The 27,530-nt window shown below is 40.9% G+C and overlaps 1 protein-coding gene across 1 annotated transcript in view; it reads right to left on the bottom strand.

Moving 5' to 3' along the window:
• The window catches only part of col14a1a (collagen, type XIV, alpha 1a), a 179,941-nt gene extending 161,703 nt beyond the window's left edge, over nt 1-18,238 (bottom strand). The window contains exons 1-4 of the mRNA XM_037677253.1: nt 18,170-18,238; nt 17,691-17,704; nt 13,987-14,076; nt 13,774-13,835 (exon numbers count right to left, since the gene is read on the bottom strand). Coding sequence (XP_037533181.1) covers nt 13,774-13,835; nt 13,987-14,076; nt 17,691-17,704; nt 18,170-18,238 — 235 coding nt within the window. The remainder of the gene's footprint in view (nt 1-13,773; nt 13,836-13,986; nt 14,077-17,690; nt 17,705-18,169) is intronic.
• Nucleotides 18,239-27,530: the final 9,292 nt, after the last annotated feature.

The following is a 27,530-nucleotide window of genomic DNA, read 5'->3' as shown; positions in this document are numbered from 1 at the left end:
GTGTGTGTGTGTGTGTGTGTGTGTGTGTGTGTGTGTGTGTGTGTGTGAGTGTGTCCTCCTAAGCATTGACTGAATACAAAGTTTTATGATTGTATTGTAACCTGATCTGTTTTCTCAGGGTTTTCACAACATTCTGTCTCTTATGAACCTCTGAAAAGAGATCCAGGAAGTGGTTACAAGAAAAAGTTTATAGATTGCCTGAAAATTTTGGAGCAGGACAAGGCTATTGACCGTATTCTGTACCACAGACTGTACCCAGGGGAGGCCACACCTAGTCTGTATGGTTTACCTAAAATCCACAAACAAGGTGTACCTTTAAGACCAATTCTTAGCATGATTAACTCTGTCACTTACAATGTTTCCAAATATCTGGCGTCTGTACTCATCCCTTTAGTTGGCAGCTCAGAACACCACATACATAACACCATGGACTTTGTGGATAAGGTGAGGGATGTCATCATGGAGACTGATGAAACAATGGTCTCTTTTGATGTCACATCACTCTTTACGTGCATTCCTGTTGATGATGCAGTATAGGTGGTCAATTTAAGATTAAAATCAGACACCACTCTGAGCAGCAGGACCACGCTTTCCACAGAACAACTGTCAACTCTTGAAACTGTGCCTGCAGTCAACCTACTTCACATATGGGGAGCAATATTATAGACAGAAACATGGGTGTGCTATGGGGTCTCCAGTTTCTCCTATTGTTGCCAACCTGTACATGGAGGAGGTAGAAAAGAGAGCCTTGACGTCCTTTTCAGGGACACCACCAAGTCATTGGTTCAGGTATGTTGACGACACCTGGGTTAAAATTAAATCTCAGGAAGTCCAACATTTTACTGACCACATCAACTCTGTGGATAAATACATCAAGTTCACACGAGAAGATGTAAAAAATGGCAAGTTGGCTTTCTTGGATTGTGAGGTCTCAGTCTCTGATAGAGGACATTTGCAAACCAAGGTGTACCACAAACCCACACACACAGACCAGTATTTGCAGCTTGACTCCCATCACCCTTCGGAGCACAAGTTAGGAGTCATCAGGACTCTGTATCACAGAGCAGACAGCATCCCCACTAACTCGGGAGCCAGGCAGAAGGAGAAATCCTACACAAAACAGGCTCTAGAGCAATGTGGATATCCTAACCGGGCCTTCCTGAAAGCAGAGAAGAAACCCAAACAGGACTCCAGTCAGACAACAGGTGAAAAGGAGGAACCCAGACCCAGACCAGTGGTCATTCCGTATGTTGAGGGAGTATCAGAGAAACTGAGACGTTTATTTTCTAAACACAACGTCCCAGTGGCTTTTAAACCCCAAAATACATTACGGCAAAGACTGGTTCATCCCAAAGATCCAGTCCCCCGGCACAAACAGAGTAATGTTGTGTATGTTGTTCAGTGTCAGGAGGGCTGTGATCAGTCTTACATCGGGGAAACTAAACAGCCACTGGCCAAAAGGATGGCCCAGCACAGAAGATCAACATCATCAGGCCAGGACTCTGCGGTCTACACTCATCTCCAGGCCAGCGGTCACTCTTTCAAGGATGAAGATGTGCACATCCTGGACAGAGAGGAACGATGGTTTGAGAGAGGAGTAAAGGAGGCCATCTTTGTGAAAAGAAACCGTCCATCATTAAACAGGGGTGGAGGCCTCCGTGTTCAATTGTCCCCCTCTTACAATGCTGTGATTGCTAGTATCACTCAGCCCTCTGTGAACAGTAAACAGCCATCAGTGTGCTAATGATCCATTGTTAGGCTGATGGTCCTTCTTGATCATGATCAGCTGGTTTTGGTTGTCAGCAGCAAACTGGTTGATCCACTCTGAGAAGGTGCTATTTAAGAGACTGAGCTGAAAACAGCACCTCAGACTGAGGAAGTCTCTCGGATGAGAGACGAAACGTTTCTACATTTTTTTTTTGCTTTGTTTTTTTTTTTTTTTTTTTTTTGAATGTCCAGAGGACCAGATTGAACTTTTTTGGATTTTTCTACCTGGATTATTGAGCATGCATCAGGATATTCTGTCTCTTAGTTTCTTCTTCTTTCAGCTTTCTCCTCTTCAGGGTCTCCACAGCGAGTCATCCTCCTCCATCTCACTCCTTCCTCACTCCAACTACCTCCATGTCCTCTCTGACTGCATCCATTAATCTCCTCTTTGTCTTTTTTCTAACAGCTAAGCTTTTAACATCCTTCTACTAACACAAGAGGTTAGAGAAAGTATGTGATTGGAAGGTCGCCGGTTTGACCCCACCTGAACCAACAACGTCAAAATGTGGGTGGGAATATTGAAGCACCCACACCTGCCTCCACCCTCATTTGCCCCACTCTGGGCCCTTGAGCAAAGCCCTTAACCCTCGCCATCTGCTCCCCAGGGTGCTCTAGATAGCAGCTCTCTGCTCCACACAGAGGGCTGTGGTAGCTCTGTGGTCTCTGTGGTTGTGTCAGGAAGGACATCCGGCATAAAAACAACTGTCAAGTCTTCATGTGAGTTAGTTCACTGTGGCGACCCCTGAAGAAGGAAGCAGCCAAACAATAAATAAATAAATAAATTCTCCCCTCTTTGAGGCAAAACGGGATTCAAACTAATCCTCCCATTCGCTTCATTAAGAGTTCATAACCTGAGTCCCAAGTTCTCATTGACTGAATAAAAGGGTCCACCTTTATTTAACCTCCTGAATACCAGCAGTTCAAATGTGTCCTCCTTGGAGGACATTTGTAAACCTGAACATCTCCCACCCACAGCATACTACTGAATTAACTCCTTTTGTTCTCTACAGGAGACATGTAGGGCTTTTCAATGATACCACATATGAAAGGGTGGGTTTGGTACCTTTCTCTTCCATATGAATAATAAAATATTGAACATGGACAATATTTATTTTTTCTTGTAGTCAGGGGGTTAATGCCAATATTTTTGATTGGACAAACAGCTCCACAACACCTCCAATATGGGATGTTAAAACCAGTAGCGCACTCTTCAAACAAGCTCTTAGTCTCTTTAATTTTAATTCTCTTACCGCTCGTTTTTCTTTTTTCTTTTTTCTTTGCACTTTTGCGCTTGATTTTACTTTTTGCTTTGTCTCGTGTTTTTACTCGTCAAGCATTATCATCCGTTCTTTATTCAAGTTTTGTGTTTTGGCATTAGACACAATAAGTTCAGCTCACCGACCAGTGTCTGTTATTTATTTTATGCCTTGTGTTCATCTTTGAGTTTCATTATTAATATTAACGTTGCTTAATGTCAGGACGAGCTGCTCATGTTCACCTCCTTTCTCCATGTATTCAAGTATAAATTCCACCCATAAGGGCCCCAGGCCGGGATTTGAACCAGCAACCTACTCGTTGAGAGGCAACAGCTCTACCAACTGCATCACCATGCCACCCCATGTTATTTTTTATTTCATTGTAAGTTTTTGTAGTTTAACTTGACCTGTGGCTTCAAACATTTGTTAAGTTCCTGGCAAGAACCAATGCAGACATGTTCCTGTTTTCGTTTACTACACCACCACGTAATCTAGCTGTTATTCACTACGTTTCTTTCTCCTTTTAATTATTATTTTGTTATCAATTGTAAAAAAAATTAAAAATTGTATGAATCTTTTATGATTGTCTATTGTTGTCATTGTTATCCAGGTCTCTCTTGTAAATGAGTCCTCGTGGCTCAATGGAACTAACCTGTTTAAATAAAGATTGAATAAAAAAAAACTTTTACATTTTTTGTGCGGATTTAGTTATTCATAAATCAAAACATTCAGCTCATTCAGGACATGGGTGCTATGACGTTAAGGCTTTTGAATATTTTACAGTTTTGAAAATTACCTCTATTTGAGTTCTTTAAACAACTAGCTCTTTGCTACTTCTAGCTGTGCTTCTATTTTCAGCCTTTATCTAGTATTTTGCTCCTTTTAGCTGGTGTTATGCTTTATTTAGATTTTACAACTACATTTCAGGATCTTAAGCAAAGTTCAAAGTCATTCTCAGCATTCATACGTTTTTAGAGAAAATGCTGGTTAACTAATTACTGATTAGAAAGTTAAATAGATTTTTTTAATCTGTAATCTGACTGTGCAATTACAAACAATTTTAAGGATTATTGGATTTTGCTTTTGCATTAGTTCTCAGTTGTCTTAGTTATTATGTGCATGAAACTTGAAAATAATACTCACATTAAAATGTATCATAGCATCCACAGTGAAAACACAAGAGTCTTAGAAGGAATACCGTAAAATGTGTATTACTATTTTCTGAGCTGCTGAGCTGCTTAACAGTCACTGTGTAACAGTCATTATAGTGCAGTAAAGTTCATGCTCAATAATCCAGGTAGAAAATCCAACAAAGTTAAGTCAGGTTATCTGGAGGATTTATTTTTTTGTTGAAACGTTTCTTCCTTCATCCAAAGGACTTCATCAGTCTGAGGAGCCACAACAAACTCAGTCCCATAAGTGGCTTACTGTTGTTGCATTATAGTGCACTTTATCTTCTGACTGCATACTGGAAAGAAAGTAACCTGGAGCTGGAATCTAAGCTGACGGATAGTGGACAGAGTCCATATGTTTCTGGACAAAGTTCTTCTCAGACCCTTACCTTTCTTTCATAGGTATATTCTCTTTACAAACATTTATATTCTCTGACCACAACTCAGGGTCTCAACACTTGTCCTTCAACTCGGTGCTGCGTTCAGGGTGCCGTTGATAATATTTATGACACTGATTCCCAACAGGACCAGCAGCAAATGAGAAAACTGACAGCAGCTGAGGTTTGAATCATTTAGAAGTTTTCTAATTCAAAACAGGTTGTCTCATATCATCATGTTTTGTTTATGAATAAATGATTTCCCATCATGGCTTTTCTCCTTGGTCATTGTGAGCGGAACTACCGGCCGGTGCTCTCAGTCATACTAATGTACCAGACGTCACTTTAACAACACACCTGTCTCACACACAAACACAGGAAGGGCATATAATCTGTTGGGATGTATCCTGAAGGACAGCTTTGATCTTTGAATCAATCACAGTAAATAACTATGTGAGAGCGTGCACACACACACACACAAAATACAGTTTAATAAATGTACTGACAGACTTGTCCAGAGCTGAACATATTACTACACTTAATTAACAATGAATCAGTGTTTTCTCTGAAAGAATTAGAATTTGTGTTTCTGTCTGGCACTTATTTCACTGCAGTAATAAAATTAAAAACTGATGATTTACGTGACAAAGTTGTAAACAAGAATCTTGTGATATTTGTTATTGATGAAACAATGTGTTGATGACTCTCACCTTCTACCATGCCAAATCCTAACTCAATATCTGAAAGACTCACAGAGTTCTAAGCATTTTAGTGTTTGCCATTAGTTGTGTCAGACGTCTCAAATCTGGCTGACTCTAAAATAAATCAGATGTAGTTGTACCTCCAATGGAGCTGCAACTTTAGATAAATATTTCCTGAATGTCTGAGAAAAGTACTTTGTTAGAAAAAGTCTGCTGTAAGATCGTGGAGCAGTAGCTGTTGACAACATAAGAAGAAAATGATGTCATTATCAAAGTTCATGCTCAATAATCCAGGTAAAAATCCAACAAAGTTAAGTCAGGTCATCTGGACAATTTCTTTTTTGTTGATTTGTTTAGTCCGTCCGTGCATGCGTGGGTTTTCTCCGGGTACTCCGGTTTCCTCCCACAGTCCATAAACATGCATGTTAGGCTGATTGGTAACTCTAAATTGTCCCTAGGTGTGAGTGAGAGAGTGAATGGTTGTTTGTCTCGTTTGTCTCTATGTGGCCCTGTGATGGACTTGCGACCCGTCCAGGGTGTACCCCGCCCCTCGCACAGTGATTGCTGGACATGGGCACCAGCGACCCCCGTGACCCAAAATGGAATAAGCGGGTAAAGAAAATGGATGGATGGATGGATGTTTAGTCCGTCATCCAAAGGACTTTGTCAGTCCAATGAGCCACAACAAACAGTCCCACAAGCAGCACACTCACATTGTGGACCAACCAGTTTGCTGGTGATAAGATGGTTTCTGGGGCCCACCCTCTCCTCGGTCCCCTCCTCTGAGGCAGCCATAAGCAAAGTGGTTCAAAACATCAAAGTTCATGCTCAATAATCCCATTTTGGGATTACCCTTACTATTAACATCTTATCACCATCAAATTGGTTGGCCCACTATGTGGATGTGCCGTTTGTAGGACTGAGTTTGTTTTGGCTCCTCGGACTGATGAAGTCCTTTGGATGAAGGACGAAACATCTCGGCAAAAAAAAAAAGAACCATCCAGAGGACCTGACTTAACTTTGTTGGATTTTTTTACCTGGATTATTGGGCATGAGCTTTGATTTTTTTTTAACCCCTTTGGCCATGGCTGCCTCAGAGGAGATGACGAGGGAGAGGGCGGGCCCCAGAAACCATCTTTTCACCATAAAACTGGTTGGTCAACTATGTGGGTGTGCTGCTTGTGGGGTTGAGTTTGTTGTGGCTCCTCGGACTGATGAAGTCCTTTGGATGAAGAATAAAACGTCTCAAAAACAAACCAAAAAAAAAACCTGTCCAGATGACCTGACTGAACTTTGTGGGGTTTCTTATTATAAAAATCAGAACAAATGTATATCACTGTGTTTAGCAGAAATCATGTGATATATATATAACTTGTATTTTGTAGGAGACAGTGACAAAGAAGGCATTAAAAGAAACATTTAATTAAAAAAACTTAGCTATAGTTCCTGTAAGGTAAGAAAAATGGCAAAGGTGACTTTCTGAAAGTTTTATAAAATACACGTGCACAGCTACACTTGCACCTGCCTGACAGAGCAGATAAAACTAAAACAGCACCACTTTACATTGCTGCCCACTCGCTTGTCTTTAAAAAGAAAACAAACTGAGCAGTTCCATCAGATAAGAAGAAAAGTATTGCAGCACAATCAATATTATTGAGTCCAAGTCTTGCCTCTTAAAGCTCTACATGTAACAAAATTTACAATAAACCAAGAAAACTTGAGAGAGGATAATATAAATTGTTTTCTGACACAGGATGACCATATTCATGTCAGCTGTTGGCTGTGTGGCAGTTTGCTGTTATGATTCATGTTTCATGTTAAGAACATATCAAACATATGAGACTGGTTGAACAGACCTTCATGAAACTTTTAGCCCCATCTTAACAAGCATCTTGGTGTTTTCAACTACCTCCTGACTTTTGGTGCTACCACAACTAAAGAGTTAATATTTGGGGGTTTTAATGATCATATCCTTAAAATGTGTCGAACATTTTAGGATTTTATTATTTCATCTTAGTTTTTCTTGGAAGCACTATGACCAGGCGGAAGTTTTCCTTTACAAAACAGCACAGGCAACTGTAGGCTGAGATGCTAAACTCTACAAAATATAGAATCATTTTGTCAGTAGTATGGGGTGCTGTTTGTAAAGTTACACAGTCAAAAATTAACAGCAATATTTTGGTTCATTTAGCCTTTCATAAGAAAAAAAAGGTTTTGTTTTCTTTCAAAGTTATATTTTCACCATGTTATTCATACATTTATAAATGCCATAGTTCCAAACTAAATATTGAATTTACAAGCTAAATATTTAGTTTACAAGGCAGCACGGTGGCGCAACTGGTAGAGTTGCTGCCTCTCAGCGAGCAGGTCCTTGGTTCAAATCCCGGTCCGGGGGCTTTTTTGGGTGGAGTTTGCATGTTCTCTCCGTGCATGCCTGGGTTTTCTCCGGGTACTCCGGTTTTCTCCCACAGACCAAGTTTGTCTCTATGTGTCCCTGTGATGGACCTGCGACCTGTCCAGGGTGTACCCCACCCCTTGCACAGTGATTGCTGGACATGGGCACCAGCGACCCCCGTGACCCAAAATGGAATAAACGGGTAAAGAAAATGGATGGATTTAGCAAGCTAAATATTTAGCTCCACACTAAATATTTAATTTACAAATTAAATGTTTATGTCCAAGCTAAATGTTTAATTTGCAAACAAATATTTAACTTGCAAGTTAAATATTTATGTCTGACCTAAATATTTAGCTCACAAATTAAATATTTAGTTTAGGAATTAAGTGTTTAGCTTAGGAATTAAATGTTTAGTTTAGACATGTGGAGACGCTCCAGACCGGTTCAAAAGAAAGTTAAATGTTGGATCCAGGACAGTGGACCCATACTGAGAGATTGTTTTGATCGAACAGACTGGCAGGTTTTCAGAGAAGCTGCTGAAAATGGAGGTTCGCTTGATCTTGACCAATACACATCCTCAGTACTGGGTTACATTAGTACATGTACTGACACAGTCTCCACTATCAGAAATGTTAAAAGCTACCCAAACAGAAAACCTTGGCTGAATGCAGAGGTGCGTACCCTGCTGGAAGCCAGGAACACTGCCTTCAGGTCTGGAAACTCAGAGGAGCTGAGTAGGACAAGAAAAGAGCTGGTTGCTGGTATTAAGAGGGCCAAGGCCACATATGCAAAGAGGATCGAGGGTCAATTCATCTCACAAGACCCTCGGAGCATGTGGAGGGGCATTAAGTGCATAACAGATTATAAAGGAAGGAGTGAACAATGTCCCAAAGACCCATCTCTGCCTGATGCCCTCAACAAGTTCTATGCACGCTTTGAAGACCCGAACAGACCACCCAGCACCAGACTCACCTCACCACCGGATGAAGAGCATCTCAGCGTGACCTCAGCAGAAGTAAGGAGCACCTTCAGGAGGATTAATCCGCACAAAGCAACCGGCCCAGACAACATCCCCGGAAAAGTGTTGAAGGAATGTGCTGATCAGCTCTGTGAGGTGCTGGCAGACATCTTTAACACCTCACTTACCCTGGAGACAGTTCCCACCTGCCTGAAGACTGCCACCATCATCCCAGTCCCAAAAAGCTCTACAGTGACTGGTCTGAATGACTATCGGCCAGTGGCCCTCACCCCGATAGTCGCTAAATGCTTCGAAAAACTGGTCATGACTCACATCAAAACAACCATCAACATCAACGAGGACCCTCATCAGTACGCATACCGTGAGAACCGATCAACAGAGGATGCAATCTCCTCTGTGGTCCACACTGCACTCAACCACCTGGAGCAGAAAAACTCTTACGTCCGTATGCTCTTTGTGGACTTCACATCCGCCTTCAACACCATGATCCCCCAAACCCTGATGGACAAACTATCCACACTAGGACTAAGCCCCTCCATCTGCAACTGGGTACTAGACTTTTTAACAAACAGACCACAGTTAGTGAGGATCCACAACCTCTCCTCCTCCACCATAACCCTCAGCACTGGCTCTCCTCAGGGATGTGTGTTGAGCCCCCTCCTGTTTACTCTGCTCACATATGATTGTGCAGCTACCCATCCAGGCTGTCACATTGTAAAGTTTGCAGATGATACAGCGGTGGTGGGATGCATCACAAACAATGATGAGTCCAGCTACAGGCAGGAGGTGGAACATCTGGAGAGCTGGTGCAGAGAGAATAACCTTCACATCAATGTGAAGAAGACAAAGGAGATGATTGTAGACTTCAGAAGGAACAAAAACACCTACACCCCCCTGAACATAAGAGGATCTGCGGTGGAAGTGGTCTCCAGCTACAAGTACTTGGGTGTACACATGAATGACAACCTCAGCTGGAGCAACAACACCACCAGCCTGATCAAGAAAGCTCATCAGAGACTCTACTTCCTCAGACGGCTGAGGCGAGCTGGTCTGGGAAGCTCAGTCCTCACCTCCTTCTACAGGTGTGCAGTGGAGAGCATCCTGTGCTCGAGCATCAATGTGTGGCATGGAGGCTGCACAGCTGCAGAAAGAAAAGCTTTGCAGAGAGTGGTGAAGGCTGCACAGAAATCTGTTGGAATCAGTCTCCCCACCATCACAGACATCTACACCTCCAGATGCAGGAAGAGGGCCACCTGCATCATGAAGGACCCCACCCACCCAGCACACACACTTTTTGCCCCACTCCCCTCAGGAAGGAGGTTAAGGAGCATTAAGTGTAGAACCACTAGACTGAGGAACAGCTTCTACCCTGAGGCTGTTAGACTCATGAATCTCTAACTAGAATAATGACAGTGAAAAACCATATCATGTTGCTGCTGATCTGTTTCATGTTGCTGCTGATCTGTTTCAATGTTGTTGTGTTCATGCGTGCACATCTGCTCACAGACTCATGTTCATGTTTGTGGTGATGTTCAATGTTTTATGTTATGAGTGCTTAGTGTATATTTAGTTGATGTTTTTCTTAGTTCATATCTTAGATGTTATTACTGTTTTTCTTATACATTTTATTGTTGGATGTAACTGGGACCCTGTGTACATAATTTCGCTCCACCACATGTACCACATGAGGTGCGAATGACAATAAAGAAACTCTGACTCTGACTCTGACTCTGACATTAAATATTTAGATTGGAAAATACATATTTAATTTACACCTAAATATTCAGATCACTAACTAAATATTTAACTTCAAGTTAACTATTTAGTTTGTAAATTAAACATTTAGCTTGGACATAAAAATTTAGTTTGTAAACTAAATATTTTGTATGGAGCTAAATGTTTAGCTTGCTAACTAAATATTTAACTTTAAAATAAGTATTTAGTTTGTAAACTAAATATTTATCTTGTAAATTAAATATTTAGTTAGTGAACTATGACATTTATAAATGTATAACATGTTGAAAATATGACTTTGAAAAGAAAAAAAACTATTTTTTTCTTATGAAAGGCTAAATAAACCAAAATATTGCTGTTAATTTTTGACTGTGTGACTTTACAAACAACACCCCATACAGGAGAGCTGTTTAAAACATGTCGGTGCACTGACTGACACCTTCAATCACAGAAAAGAAAATCTGGAGCTTACAATAACTTATTACAAGTAGTGTCTGGTTGCAATCTACAACAGATTTTAGGTGTTTAAATTACACAGAAAGACCCCGGAAGGTCTGTGAACAATCTGAAGCAGCTGAAGTTGGATAAAAAACAAAGTGAGTGAATCTACATCTGCAGCAGCTTTACAGAGCTGCTTGGATGCTTATTTTAACATTATGTACAAAATATCCCTACGGAAGCATCTGCAACTTTACATAAATATTGACTGAATGTCTGAGAAAGGCACGTTGTCAGAAAAGGTCTGCTGTGAGAACTTTAAGCAGTAAATGTTAACAGAAGGAAATGGCTCTTTATAAGAAAGCAGAATAAATCAATGTTTTAGCAAAAGATAAATTACATGAGTTCAGATTTTCTAGGAGACACTTATTAGTGATGTGTAAGACATTAAAGTTTTTTTTTTAATCAACTACAAACACCTTGCTATAGCTCTCAGCTTGGGGATAACTATCACCTCCTGGACTGACGCACGTGTTTGGTGGGTGTTCCTGACATTAGCGAGGCATTTCAGCTTGTATATACAAACATCCTGCACTCTTTAATCCTCCAGCTCAAATCCCATGGACCAGATGTTGCAGCTTACAGAGACAGACCCCGCCAGAATTAATGCCTATCACCCTCCCCTTAATGAAGGGATTGAACAGGGTAGCATCTCCCGCGGTGTCTGTTTGTTCATGTTCTGCTGTAGTTCACTGGGATTCGATCCCAGCCTCTTTTTGCCTGTCGTACCTCTATCTCACTTCTTATTTCTTATTTCTGTTCACCGGCAGTCAACGCTGACAGAGATGATCACACAGGCAGGATAAAATATTTGTCAACATAATAAAAATAAACTAAGGCCTAGAATTCCTCGAAGGAATGCATATCACCCTCTGCCTTTCATGCTAAGCTTTGAAACTAAAATAAAGCCATAAACTCATGATTATTGGTGGTGAAATCGGTATTAACTTATTTAACAAAAAAGCCACCGAGGACTTTATCAATACTTTGTACAGCAATGGTCTATCTGCTAAAATCACTCAACCCATTTGGATTAGTCCACTGTGCAACATTAAATGACATATGACAACAGACAGTACTTATATAACATATTTATATCTATTCAAGATACTCAAAGCTCTTTACACTACAATCTGTGTCCTCATTTACCCTTTCATACAGCACTCTACTAGATCTATACAAAGAATAATCAGAGCTTTATCACATTCAAACGCTGATGGGACACATTGAGGCAACGAGGGGTTCATTGTCTTGCCCAGGGACACTTCGGCATGTGACTGCTGGTGGAATCAAACCCCAGACTCTTGCATTGAAGGACGACTGCTCTAACCACTCAGCCACAGCCGCCCTTTTATAATGTTTCTTTTTTTAGTGTTCTTTATTGTTCTTTACCATTTTAATATGGTTGATGTAAATAAATAAATAAATAAACAAATAAATAAAAATATCTTATGATGAGAAAGGGACAGCACGGTGGCACAGTTGTTAGAGCTGCCGCCTCTCAGCAGGCAGGTCACCCTGGTTCAAATCCCGACCGGGGGCCTCTCTGGGTGGAGTTTGCATGTTCTCTCCGTGGATGTGTGGGTTTTCTCCAGGTGCTCCGGTTTCCTCCCACAGACTAAAAACATGCATGTTAGACTGACTGGTAACTCTAAAGTGTCTCTAGGTGTGAGAGAGAGAGTGAATGGTTGTTTGTCTCATTTGTCTCTATGTGGCCCTGTGATGGACTGGAGACCTGTCCAGGGTGTCCTTGCTTCTCCTGGACATGGGCACCAGTGTCCCCCGCAACACGAAAAGGATGAAGTGCGTAAAGATTATAGATGGATGGACGGACGGACGGACGGACGGACGGACGGACGGACGGATGGATGGATGGATGGATGGATGGATGGATGGATGGTGATAAAGGACAGAGCTATAGCCATTTTGGTCAAACTTTAACAATAAAGTACCACATCAGATTTTAGGATAAAATTTCTATATAACCGGCTGAATTAGTCATTTTTGAACTTCCGGTAGTCTTTGCTGTGGCGACCATCTTGAATGAAAAGGGCTCCACATTTTTAATCAGTTGTATATAAACATCAACACTTTTTGGCAGTTTTGTTCAAATCTGTCCACAGATTTACGAGATATTTTGTTATTGTTCCAAACAAACATTCAGACACTTCACAAAACAAACCTACATCAACTCATTCAACATCTTAAAGCACAAAAGTCACACAAAGTGCTGCGACTTCCTGAAGAGTATCTTCAAGGTTTAAACCATGGACTAACACAATGACTGCATTATCTGTTTTAAACAAGCGCAGAATTCTGTGCAGTGATCCTTTAACCACAACCTGCAGTTTTTCTGCTCTAATAACTCACACCCTGCGAGCAATGTGCGCAGTTACAGATGAACATAAACACAAGCAGAAACTAGGATGAGAAATGGTGGGAGTCTCCCAGACATGACACTAGAAGCCAGATGCAGCTTTCACAAACATACAAATCATCACATTAGAGCTCACAAACACAAAAACAGTCTAAAATTAAGGTAAACAGGTTGTGGGGGTAACGAACGCAAAGACGTGCGTTCCAACACATTCATAGAATCACAATGTGCAGGCAGCAGGGTCAAAGGGCTGCCGTGCTACCAGGGCGATCTAATCAGGAGTGTGATTTTATTTGAGCTTTATATCAAAACAAAAAGAAGACGATGGCTGTGATAAGGTGTGGAAGAAACAGGAAGTTAATGAAACTGAGGCAAATGTAGAGATATTGGAGAGGGTGGTTGGAAAAACAATAGATGACTGAATGCGTAAAACATAAGAGATGATTCAAGAAGAGGAGGACTTACCCTGACCATGAACACTACTGGGGTAACTGGAAACAAGGGCCAGTGTCACCAGTGAAGCCCACAAGCTCCACCTGACCTCTCCTGTTGACAACATCCTTATAGTCCTCTAGCCTGCGAATGAACAAAGCAAAAACTAAATAAGAATTAAAAAGGAAGTGAAAAGAACTCAGCTGCAGGGGGACTTCAGACCCATTTTGCCCACACAGCTCCAAAATACTGATCTGGAATCATTTATTCAGGTCTTAAATCCCTCTTGTTTTACACAGAGCAGCAGTCTGGACTGACCACAGACAGCGACGGAGGCTCTCGCCTACGCAGAGCTGACTGAGGGGGGAACACTGGAGGACTCTGTCTGAGAGCACGAAGAAATTACATTAACAAAAGGCCTGACAGAACAAGAATTGGAGTGGGGGGAGCAAAATGTCAGCATGGAGGAGAAGCGTTTTATGGAAGGTCCTCAGAGGGAAGGTTTGATGAGTGAGTGTCATTGACGAATAAAAGCACCCACCCTCCTCCATCTCATCTTTTTTTTTTACTTTTTGCTCTCCGCATCCTCTCCAGCGCTCTGTTTCCTCACCGAGTCGCCACTCCTCGTTATCTGAGGACACATTAAAGTCGTCTTCTCTCTCTGAGGAGCACACCTGACGGAGAGTCTCGTGAACAGAAGGAGCTGAACTTGTTTCAGTTTGAACGCAGGAGCAGTGACCTGGAGAGATGCTCTTTGGTCTCCAAGTGTCAAAGAGATCAGTGCATGCACATTAATAAACATTAAATACTTTAAGAACGATTATTTTCATCAGCAGACTCAGAGATGAAAAATGCATTTAAAAAAAGCTTCACAGTTTTTTTTTATTTTTTGTGTATTTTAGATTTTGTTAGCTCATACTGAAGTTCCTCTGCGCTCACTTTCCCTGACATCCAAATTGCAATTTTGCTTTTGAAGAATTTGTAAATTAAAACCACACACGCTTATTTGAATTTAATGCAGTTTAGTTTTACAACTATTTGGAACAAGTTTTTACATGTATTTGTATATATATTTAAGTCGTACACTTTCATCAGAGTTCAAAAGAAAAATGAGTTATTCTGAAGGGAAACTGGTTTTAAGTCCTCACAGATCGTCCTGAGACAGCTACTGGTTTTATTAAAGTTCCCATTGAGCTCAGATTTGTTCTCAGTAAGAGAACGCGTTGAGAACACCTGAGAGTGATGTTTAGAGTAGATGAGAAGGTCTTTACCTCTGCACTCATGGATTCAGCGCGTCCTTTAATCTCCAAACCGAAAGCCAGCGAATACTAAAATGTGTGTCTGCTGCCTCCCGGTGCGCTCCTCTTCCTCCTCCTCCTCCTCCTCTCTCACTCCTCCTAGGATAAGACCAGTCCGGTGTGGGTGTTTCTCTCCTCTTCAGCCAGCCCTCCCTTCTGCTCGTCCTCCCGGTTCCGACGCTCCACTCGGCCCGGGCGCGTCTCTCAGATGGCGCAGCGCAGAACCTCTGCCATCAGTGCGCGCGCCTCCACCTGTCCAACTGGACACGTCTGATCCGTGGCGCGCGCGCGCGCGTGTGTGTGTGTGTGTGTTTGTGGGTAGGGGGGTGTTGGGGATGGTTCGGTGCGCCTGGAGCAGGTGGCTCGGTTTGCAGCGCGGCCAGTTTTGGTTTTAAAGGCACAAAGACTCAGATTTTACTATTTAAAGTTTGAATAATGATTTGAATAAAATCACACGAGACACGTTAAGGACTTTAGTTTTATTTTTAAATATCGGTTCCTGTTTTATTTTATTCATATGATCACCAAAATGATCATAGATTCACTGACAACTTCATCAATTTAAAATATATATATATATTCCAAAGAAACCAAATGTTTTACTGGAATAAAGGGACACAGCTTTTTAGAAGTGGGGTTTTGTAGAGAAGTTATGAACAGCTGGTATCTTACCTGTTGAGCTTTCTGTTTGGAAAATATGTTGTTTCTGACCAGATTGAGGAGTGAATAGTCCAGAAGTCTGCAAACTGAGTCCCTGAAGCCTCCTGGGGCTCTTCAGCCCCGCTCAAGTGGCTCCTGCATCTTTTGACCAAAACAGCATGAATCTGAGTCGTTGCTTAAATTCAGGAAAAACTAACTACTTTTTTCAACGTGTAGAAATTTTTTTTTTCTTTTGCAAAAAAACCCAAACAAAAACATCCATCCATTATCTTTTACCCGCTTCTTCCATTTTTGGGTCACGGGGTCGCCGGTACCCATGTCCAGCAATCACTGTGGGAGGGGCGGGGTACACCCTGGACGGGTCTCCAGCCCATCACAGGGACACATAGAGACAAACGAGACAAACAACCATTCAATCTCTCACTCACACCTAGGGACAATTTAGAGTTACCAATCAGCCTAACATGCATGTTTTTTTGGTCTGTGGGAAGAAACTGGAGAAAACCATGCACGGAGACAACATGCGAACTCCACCCAGAAGGGCCCCCGGACCGGGATTTGAACTGGGGACCAGCTCGCTGAGAGGCAGCAGCTCTACCGGTTGCGCCACCGTGCTGCCGTCAATAAAGAACAATAAAAAATAAATATTATTATAAAAAGGGCAGCTGTGGCTGAGTGGTTAGAGCAGTCGTCCTCCAATGCAAGAGTTGGGGGTTCGATTCCACCAGCAGTCACATGAAAAAGGGTTAGGTTAAAATACAAACAGGTTTGTATGACTTTGGGAACTTAGCAGACATGGGAAACTGAGGCTGGTAACACGTGCCTGACTGTGAATGTCAAAATACCTTCACTCCAGGTGTGTCCATGAAGTGCACACACCTTTTCCAAACAACTGTCCAGTTGTAAAGTAAGCCCTGTAATCAAATGTGTAAAGCTAGTTCTTTTCCCTCTCTCCTTCCTCTTCCTCCTGTTGTCCTCCTTTTCTTCATCCATTGCTCACGCGGAGCAGACCACACACCAAACAAATCCACCACCCTGCTCATTACAGTCTGGGAAATGTCTGAACTCCTGTTGAAGCTATACAACTTTATAACAGTCCATGCTGCAGCTGTTTCATCTGTCTGTCTCTCTGTCTGTCTGTCTGTCTCTCTGTCTCTCTGTCTGTCTCTCTGTCTCTCTGTCTGTCTGTCTGTCTGTCTGTCTGTTTGTCTGTCTGTATGTGTTTTTTTTTTGGACATTCCAGCAACAAACATGTTGTTTGGCTGATTCATAAATCATATATAAAATAAAGTTTTTCAGTAGCACAGTTGAAGCAAACAATAAGGTGATTTGTGAAAAGGATTTGGTCACAAGCAGTTCAAATCAATTTAAACAGAGATGTAAGCATTCAATACCATGCCTGCTGTAGATACTGTAGCTCTTTAAAGAGAACATCTGTTCAGAGAATTACAGTAGTTTATAAAATGTAGTTTAATTCTGACTGGATTGACAGTATCAACACTAAAGTAGATTATTGACATATTCAATCAAATCCAATCCGCCAATTTCAAAAGCAGTTCTTGCAAATGGTACTTTATAAAGTACCAAAAAATGTCTAAAGCAGCAGCAGCACTTCCGGTACTGCCTTAGGTATTTCCAGCAGGAATATTGTATGAATTATGATAGAATAACCATGTTGTGTGAAACTACGTATATGTAAAAGTTTAAGTTATACCTGCTGTCATTGCTTTGAAATGTTGGAGATTGGAGCTATTTTAAGACAGCAGCACGTTGCTCTTGGCCACATTTGGGCTACAAGCTTTTAGCTCATCAGACTTTTCAGAAATAAATTCAATTTCCTCAAACTGAGGTTGTTCAAAAAGCTATCTACAACAGGTAATGTAAACATTTCTCTAAAAACCATTTGAGTCACCCTGAATGTGTCCTGATCAAACTGACAAAAGCATAGACAGCCTTCATTTTCGTTATCATTTATACCCAAACTCTTTTCTACTTCATCACCCCCATTATCCTGTCTGGGGCTGGAAAATAAATGACATACCTCTCCTGGTTCAGCTGATCGCAAGTAAGACAAAACAACAGGAAAAAACACACAAGGCACACATTCAACATCCACTAAAATGGGTTGTTGGACCACATACATACATATACTGTATATCTCATTCAGGCTGTAGGACCTGCTCCTTTCGGATCAGGGTCAGCCACATGGATTCTCCTTCTCCATTTTGCTCCGTTTCGTGTATCGACTGTTGTGAGATAGAGTATCTTCATATCCTGCTGAATCATATCTATCCACCTCTTCTTCTGCTATCCTCTGCTTCGTTAACTGAAAACTTCTGCGTTTAATAGCCCTTATCCGTGATGCATACCATGGCAAGAGTTATTCTGATATCGTCATTTCACCGTCTATACTTGAGGGATACTCCAAGAATCACACTTATCATTCACATTTGTTCTTTTCAGGAGTGTTACGGCCTCAGAGTTCAGGCCTTCCTCTTCCTTTATCTTTAATGTTCATACCTCATCTCCACAAAGCAAGACTGGGCACACCATCACCTTGTCCACTTTCCCTTTAATAGGAGTCGGCATCCTTTTGTCGCAAAGCACTCCTGTCAACTCCTTCCATTTTAGCGACGCCACAGTAATTCTGCATTTAGCATCTTCTTCGCAGCTTCCTTTGGCATTTGTCGCCGACCCCAGATACTTGAACGTTTTTGACCTGCTTCATTACATTTTCTCTATTATCAGTAATTGTTTAGGTCTTGTTAGCTTTCAAGCAGATCATGGTCTTTGTTTTTGCTGCGTTTCTTTTCAGACCTTTACTCTCAAGTGCCTGTTGCCACCGTCTGAAACTATCTTGGAGATTAACTTCAGAATCTCCAGCCACAACTAGGTCATCTGCATACAATATATCCCACATCACTTCTCTCCTAATAAGCTCAGTAACTGGGTCCATCTCAATAATAAACAACAGTGGGCTGAGACATGAACCCTGATGAATGCCAACTTTAATCTCAAATGCTTTTGTGCTGCCTTTGCCAGTTCTGATTTTTATTTTAACACCGTCGTATTTGAAACTAACAATCCAAACTAGCTTCTCTTTAATACCTTTCTGTCTGAGGTTCCAGTAAATCACCTCTCACGGGACTCTGTCGAAAGCCTTTTCCAAGTCCACAAATGTCCAGTATCTGCTAGTGTTTTCCTCCAAGATTTTTTCTTGAACCTGCTGGAGAATGAAAACTGCATCGGTCATGCCCTTTCCAGGCATGAATCCGAACTGGTTGGAGTGTATTTTTATTATATCTGCCTTTCTATTACACTTTCATGTACTTTCAGAGCAGCTTCCAGTAGTTTGATGCCTCTGTAATTTCCACATTCTAGTGAATCTCCTTTGTGCTTGTCTAACTACTGTATCTCAATAGTTTTTAATCTTCTGAGAGTTTCTCTTGACTCAGAAACTTGTTTAAAATAACTTGTATAGCTTACCGGTATATACCTTATATACATGGGTGACATGGTGGCATATTTGGTAGAGCTGCTGCCTCTCAGCAAGAAGGTTGTCAGATCAAATCCTGGCCAGGGGTCCTTTCCGGGTGGAGTTTGCATGTTCTCTCCGTGCATGCGTGGATTTTCTCCGGGTACTTTGGTTTCCTTCCACAGACCAAAAACATGCATGTTAGACTGATTGGTAACTCTAAATTGTCTCTAGGTGTGAGTGAGAGAGTGAATGATTGTCTCAATTATCTCTGTGTCTCTGTGATGGACTGGAGACCTGTCCGGGGTGTCCCCCGCCTCTCACACAGTGATAGTTGGACATGGGCATCAGTGACCCCCACGACCCTAAAAGGAAGAAGCGGGTAAAAGATAATAGATGAATGGGCATTAATGACAAAAACTTCAAGTACACACAAACAGGATTATTTTCCCATTTTGTTTTATTCCCACATAAAAATGTCAGCTTAACTTTTAAAAATTGAATTTTTCTTATGCATTTAACATGCCTTTCGTTTTTTTTTCTTTTTAACGAACATATACGCCCAAACCTAAAGACCTCTCAGAAACAACTTGACTCGTGGGGTCTTAGTGTCGCTTACAACTCAGAACAGTAAGCTGCTCACACACAATCTGAGCTGCACTGAAGCCTGCAGAAAAATAATACCTGCTTTGTCTCAAGATAAAGAAGTTCAAAAACAACATCCAAACTGCACACACACACACACACACACACGCACACACACACACAGGGACATTCTGATCTTGTTTCTCCTCCTAAGCTGTGTGTTAATAACAAGCAGCAGGTTAATGTGAGGGCAGCAGCAGGTAGAGGCGATTGCAGCCCACTGATTAGTCCCACAGGTCACAGTTATTAGCTGGCTTGTCATCTCGTACCTGCTCTGTTGTTTCAAGAACATCTCTCCAGCTCATTTATTTATTTATTAATCTTTATTTAACCAGGCAAATCTCAGTGAGATCACAGATCTCTTTTGCAAGGGAGGCCTGAGGAAACTGGCGTACCAAGAGAAAACCCACACAAGCACGAGAAGAACATGCAAACTCCACACAGAAAGACCCCAGGTCCAACCGGGGGTTGAACCCATGACCTTCTTGCTGTGAGGCAACAGTGCTAACCACTGAGCCGTCGTGCTGCCAAAATCATTTCTGTCATGATGTGTTAACATTTTTATAAATTATAAAACATGACTGATCATAAAAAATATGTTTCATTTGAATCTGTTACAGCCAAGTATGTGATGTAAAAACTCTACATCTTTATATTTTTAGCTGACAGTTTTAACCTTAAATCCTGAGAAAATAAGTAATTTTCGTCTATTATAGCTCAGACTGGCAGCACAAAACAACCATGACAGTGGTTTGTTGAGAAACATTTGACCACAGATAGCAACATGTAGATGCTAATAATTAAAGAACTAACCTGAAACTCTCCTGGTCTCTACAGCTCAGAAAATGATTAAACCACAGAAGAACTGAACCAGATCACTGTTCCTAATGATCTATTACATCTAGTTCAATTTGTTCAGCTGAGAACTTCAGCTCTGTGACTGGAAGACCAGCAAGGACCTGAGGACTCATGAGAGCTTGCTGCTTTGTTCTGCACTGACATTGAAGACGTGCTAAAGGAGTTTTGAAGTGGTGTTCTTTGGAGCTGTTATCAGTAATAAACATCTTACCTGCAGTAGAAATCACTCAAAGTGTTATCTGTAGAATATCAGACAGAAGTTCTTTTGAAGGACTCGCATAAACAGCTAGTCCAAGCAGAGACGAGAACAAACCTCAATCTAAAAGAATATAGAAATTAATTCAAATTGTGTTTTTTAAATCTGTACACTGTTATCGCTTTGCCTTAAATTGTCATTTGCATAGAAGCCAAGGGTTACTTACCCTAAAGACTGGGTCAGACATGTGTCAAGATCCCAGGCGTTCTCTTTTCCAACATTTCCCCTCCTACCAGTCAGTGGTGCCCAGTCCTGGTCCTTGAGAGCCACTATCATGTTTTAGTTGTTTCACTGCTCTTCATCATGGCTTTGAATTCTCCAGAAGCCTGTTAATAGCTCCTTCATTCAAATCTGGTGTGTCACTGCAGAGAAACATCTAAAACATGCAGGATAGTGACCCTCGAGGACCAGGACTTGGTACTACTGTTCTAAGTGGCGAATGATGTGTACACAGTTATTGGTGCACCCTGGTGGTAATGCTGCCACTCTATTCTGGATGATTACTTGGACTTCAGCTGCCACAGGTTTTACCCTCTTTGAAGCCCCCTTGAGTTATCGAACTCCCCTGTTCCCAGTTCTGAAGAACAAGGTGGCTGTCCTCTCCATCCAACCCCATCCGAGACATTACCAACAAAATAATGTCAGACTAAAGCTGCACAGTTAACTGCAGAACAAAATTGTCAAATAATAATAATGTGTATGTATTGTCATCCTTGTATGTTCCCATACAATGGCAAAATCGGCTCTCTGCTTTTAGCCCATCCATCACCAGGTGGAGCAGTGGGCGGCTATGGAAGGCACCCGGGGAGCAAATGGGAATATGGTATCCTGCTCAGAGACACCACCAGATGTGCAATGACCAGGGATCGAGCCCAGGACCTTGGGGTCCTGGGTCAGTTGCCCTGCCCCTACGCCATCTCGGCCCCCAAATGACTAATTGCTGGAGGATCATCAGTATCGGTATAATTCAGGTCAGAAAATCTGGTTGGCGTCCCATGATATACTTCTTAAACATTCCTCTAAAAAACTTGCTCTGAAATGTATTGGTCTTTTTGAAATAAACAAAAACTCATCAATCCTTTTTCTATGGACTTCAAGTTCCCTACCTTTAGGAACGTTCTTCCTACTATCCATGTGTCTCAGATAAAACCCATTTCCCGCCAGAAATAATGTGGTGCAAAGACCAAAACATTTGCATGCTAAAGCATGTTGTGGGAACCAGGAAAGTTATTTCTTTAAAAGTGTTTTCCTAGCAATACTCAGTGGGAAAAACATTCATTGAACCTTTATTTATACAGGCTAGTCTCATTGAGTCTCGAGGACTCCTTTACAAGACAGACCTGTTGTAAACAAAGAACACAGATGAGGTACAGACAACAATAAACAATCATATAAAAGAACAACAAAGTCCATGCTCAATAATCCAGGTATACAATCCAACATTTTTCAGTCAGGTCAACTGGACAGTTTCTTTTTTATTGTGCTGAAATGTTTTGCCATCGGTCCGGAAGGCTTCATCAGTCAAGGAAACGCATAACAAAACTGATTCTTCCCCCAACAGCTTACTCCAAAGTGGAACAAACCAGTTCTGTTTGTGATAAGATGGTCTCTTTGGTACGCCCCCTGCTCCAGTGCCGACTCTCTTCCTTGTTGACAATCTTGTCAAACTGGTTGAAAACAACAAAGTCCATGCTCAATAATCCAGGTATACAATCCAACATTTTTCATATAAACACATAAAAAATGTTTACGTAAATAAAAGAAATGATATAAAAAACTAAAGAAAAACAGCTACATTATAAATCGATGTAAAATACTAAAAACAGGAACATGTCTGCAATGGTTTTTGCCCTGAACTTAGCAGTTGTTTAAAATCCCTTAGGTCAAGGTCAAGAGCTTCAGATCTTTTTGCAAGATATTCCAGGAAGCAGGAGCAGAGGAGGAGAAGGCCCTTTTGCCAAATTCAGTCTACACTGAGGGAACACTGCAGGTAATAATGTCCTGAGAGCAGCATAGGAGGAGATGTAAGACGGCAGCAACAGACAAAGGAGTGATTTAAAGATGAAAACGTACCAGTGTGAGAGTCTGTGTGAAGTTAATGATGACCAGTTAACCAATGAATAGAGTGGTGGGTACGGTAGTTACAGCCAGTTATGAATCTTAGCACACCGTGATAGGCAGCGTGATGCATGCTGTGACAGAAAAGTCCATCCAGAGGACCTGATTCAATCTTGTTGGGTTCCAGAGCATGTTCCTGATATTACAATATTTGCTCTGTAGTACTGTAACGTATCCCATGACGCATGTTTTTCATTAAAAAAAATCTTTCATCTGATCCCTTTCTCAGAGGTTGTCACATTGAACGAACCTACATAGAAATTCTGCAATTGTTTTACACCTGATATCCTTCCTGATGCAACCACCGACCACAGAGCTACCACAGCCTCTTTGTGGAGCTGAGGGCTGCCATCTAGGGCAGCTGCACAAGCAGATGTGGGGTTTAAGGGCCTTGCTCAGGGGCCCAGAATGGGAGAAATGAGTGTGGACGCAGGTGTGGGCGCTTCACCGTTCCCACCCACATTTTGAGGTAACGGTAAGGGGATTCAAACCAGCAACCTTTTAATCACAGACTCTCCTTTCCAAACCTCTCCTTCACCACTCCCCTTTCACAAGATAGAAAATTATTAGACAGTAATATTAACAACCTGAAACCATATTCTTTTATTTGGATAGATATGATGTAGTTTGAGACAGGATGATTAACAATTTTCAGAGAAACTTATGAGCAATAATTATGAGGATTGCCTCAGTTGGTGGAGCTGCTGCCTCACAGCGAAAAAGGTTGCCGAATGAAATCTCCACCTTTCTGGGTGTAGTTTGCATGTTGTCTCAGTGCATGCGTTGGTTTTCTCTGGGTACTCCAGTTTCCTCTCACAGACCAGAAACATGCATGTTAGGCTGATTGGTAACTCTAAAAATTTTTATTTTTCACTTTTAAAGCTCTCAATGGTCTTGCCCCACTATATTTGACTAATCTTGTAGCTGTCCATGAATATAGGAGAACACTGAGATCATCTAATACATTTCTACTTTCTGTCCCAAAGTCCAACTACAAACGATGGAGTGACCGGGCCTTTTCGGTTGTCGCACCCAGACTCTGGAACCAGCTACCTCAGGACTTGCGCACCATCACTGACATGGAGCATTTTAAATCTAATCTTAAAACCTTTTTATTCAGGCAGGCTTTTAATACCTAGTAGGTCTTTGACAATTTTGCTATGTTTTAATTGTAATTGTTTTTGTTTTTAACTGACTGATTTTTTATTTTTATCTTTTTAATTCTTGTTTGTTTTTAACTTCTGTACTGTGCAGCACTTTGTGCACCTTTTGGCTGCTGGAAAGGGCTCTATAAATAAAGTTTGATTGATTGATTAAAAATGTCTCTAGGTGTGAGTGAGAGAGTGAATGGTGGTTTGTCTCTATGTGTCCCTGTGATGGACTGGAGACCTGTCCAGGGCGTCCCCCACCCACCTCTTGCTCAGTGATGGCTTGACAAGGGCACCAGTGACCCCGTGACCCGAAAAAGAAAGAAGGGTAAAGATAATGGATGATGGATAATAATTATTAACAATAATTATAATAATCTCTGCAAGTAAATGAAGACTGAAAAGGACGTTAAAATAAACACCATGCTGAAACACACCACTCGTTGTGCTTTGCAGCAGGTACTGGTGCTGGGAGAATTGTAATCACATTCAAGGACATCAAGAAGACTGGCAGGACAGAAGCAACCTGGGGTTCAATTAGCATCTGAAACAACAAAACTCACACACAAGAACTACAATCTGAAGAAAAGTTGTTTTTCTTGTTCTTACAAAAACCCACAGGACTGTTTTTCATACACTTCAGATTTTAATGGATTAATCTTATAGTGATGGATGTCTCTGATGGGGCTTCTGCAAGAAAATTATGAACAAACATGTGGGACTCCCATGGTTTTACCATCTGCAGTTCCTCCTGTGTCAGGCAGGCACTCATGAGCGACAGCTGAGTCTGATTTGGATGACGAGCTCCAGGACTACTTAAGGCTGCTGCAGTGTTCCTTCTGATGCTGGAGCATTACTAACTGGTATGGTGTCAGCTCTTCTGTGTTTGCTAGAAACCAGAATCTTTCTTACCAGTTTGTTTCCTTTCGTGTCCTTCCAGCATCTGCTCCTTCATGAAGCAGGTCCTGGACTCACCTGAGCACCTCAAATCTCCACATTGGATCTTTCCTTCAAGGAACCTGTTGCCACCTGCCTGCCTGTCCACGCACCTGGAATCGCCAGTCTTCCTCTCTGAGTGGACCTACAGAATTTAAGAACTTACCTTTCAGACTTATTGGACCTGAAGTACCTGGTTGTGATCCCTCCTTTTCAGATCCTCCCCAGAGTCCATATTTGAATCACTTGTAAATAAACCTCACCTTCTTTGCACTCTGACTTAGAGTCTGATTCTTTCCAGATCTTTGCTCTGGTGTTATGAACCTTGTAATCATGATCAAATGTTTCACCTGCTGCACATCACCTTTTAAATGGCTTCAGTTTGGAGAAATATGGAGTTTACTTTAAATTGGCAAGATAACGGCGAGTCACAGCAAAAACACTCCATTCGTGTATTGTCTTTACTCACTTTTTCCTTCCTGGGTCAGTGGTGTCCATGTCCAGCAGTCACTGTGTGAGAGGCGGGGGACACCCTGGACATGTCTCCAGTCCATCACAGGGACACACAGAGTGGGGTTTTAACGAGACAAGCATTTATACTCTCCCTCTCACCTTGAGACAATTTAGTTTCCAAATAGCCTCACATGAAATTGTGTTATCTGTGGGAGGAAACCAGTGTCCCCCAAAAAACATGCATGCATGGAGAGAACATGGGGACTCCACCCAGAAAGGTCTCAGGCCAGGATTTGATTAGGCAACTTTCTTGCTGAGCGGTGACAGCTCTACCAACTGCGCCACCGTGCTGCCCTAAAACAACTCCAGTCTCTCTCTCCATTTTATTTTTTATTAATATTTGTTAATACAAATTAATACAAGTGCTATTTTACTGTATAAACTCTTACACTGTTTTCTCCATTTTACTTAACAAATATTTACCAAAGTCTATAATTTTAGTACAAATGGCAAGAGCTGCAGCAGCCTGGGAGACTTCCAGCAGGAATCTCATTTTCATTTTCCTAACTGACTGTTATATGAAACTGCTAATCTAATTTTTGAAAACATGTTTACATGAATCTGATTCTTTTAGAGTGGAGTTGATTTAAGAACTGCAATCCACTTTGGTCTTGGCCATTAGCTTGTCTTCCACTCAAAATTAATTAAACTTTTTCCACCAGTGAAGTTGTTCAAAGAACAATCTACAGCAGAACAGATGTTTCTTCAGAAAGGACTTGAGCTGTTCCTGTCATCACTTTTTAGACACACGCTTCTTGAACTAAACCCACAGAAATCCTTAATTCATCATGTAAACAGATGAACCATCCGCCTTTAACAAGTTATTTCACCTGTTACTGTTGTCACTACAGACATTTGAGTAATAATTACTTAGTCATTACTCATTGATTTTAGTTGATTTTATCATTTATTTTAGTTTATTTTATAAAATATTTTAATAGATTTATCATTGATTTAGTTGATTTTATGACAGATTTTAGTTGATTTGCATCACTGATTTTAGTTGATTTTTAATTGATTTTAGTTTATTTTATGACAGATTTTAGTTGATTTATCATTGATTTTAGTTGATTTTATAACCGATTTTAGTTGATTTTATCACTGATTTTAGTTGATTTTATAATTGATTTTAGTTGATTTTATCACTGATTTTAGTTGATTTTATCAATGATTTTAGTTGATTTATCATTGATTTTAGTTGATTTTATCACTGATTTTAGTTGATTTTGTCACAGATTTTAGTTGATTTTATAATTAATTTTAGATGATTTTTATCACTGATTTTAGTTGATTTTATCATCGATTTTAGTTGATTTTATAATTGATTTTAGATGATTTTATCACTGATTTTAGATGATTTTATCACTGATTTTAGTTGATTTTATCATTGATTTTAGTTGATTTTTATCACTGATTTAAGTTGATTTTAGTTGATTTTTGATTTTAGTTGCACTTTGTAGCACTTTGAGATTTTTGTTAATGAAAAGTGCATTACAAATTAAATTCATTATTATTATTATTAGTGTCTCAAGCTTTGTGTTTTATCAATTTAACTGGGGTATTAAAGGTAACGTATAGAGTATTATATTTTGCTTTCACTGGTAGACCATCTAATAACTTTCTCTTGTCTAAAGAGAAAAAACTCTGGCAGGCTGTTATTTCTGCTTCATGGCTTTTAATTTCCTGTGTATGTATCACTCTGTATACAGACTCCAAACATGCACAGCTGACTGGTCTGAGATAGGAATGGATTGAGGCAAAGTGAGGGTCACTTGCTAAACCTATCAGTGAATGAGTAAATAAGAAGGGGGGGGGGGGGGGGTTTAAAAAGTCTACTCTGGCAGATAATTAAAAAAAAACAATGTGCCACTGTAACATAAGAAAACTGCAGTGTTCACAGCAAACAGATGACTTCAATTAAATGTAACAGTC

The sequence above is a fragment of the Nematolebias whitei genome, chromosome 5, assembly GCF_014905685.2.
Source record: "Nematolebias whitei isolate Nwh7 chromosome 5, NemWhi1, whole genome shotgun sequence".
Taxonomy (NCBI): domain Eukaryota; kingdom Metazoa; phylum Chordata; class Actinopteri; order Cyprinodontiformes; family Rivulidae; genus Nematolebias; species Nematolebias whitei.
The sequence above is the reverse complement of the archived record's forward strand: the minus strand, read 5'-3'. Positions and strand labels throughout refer to the sequence as shown.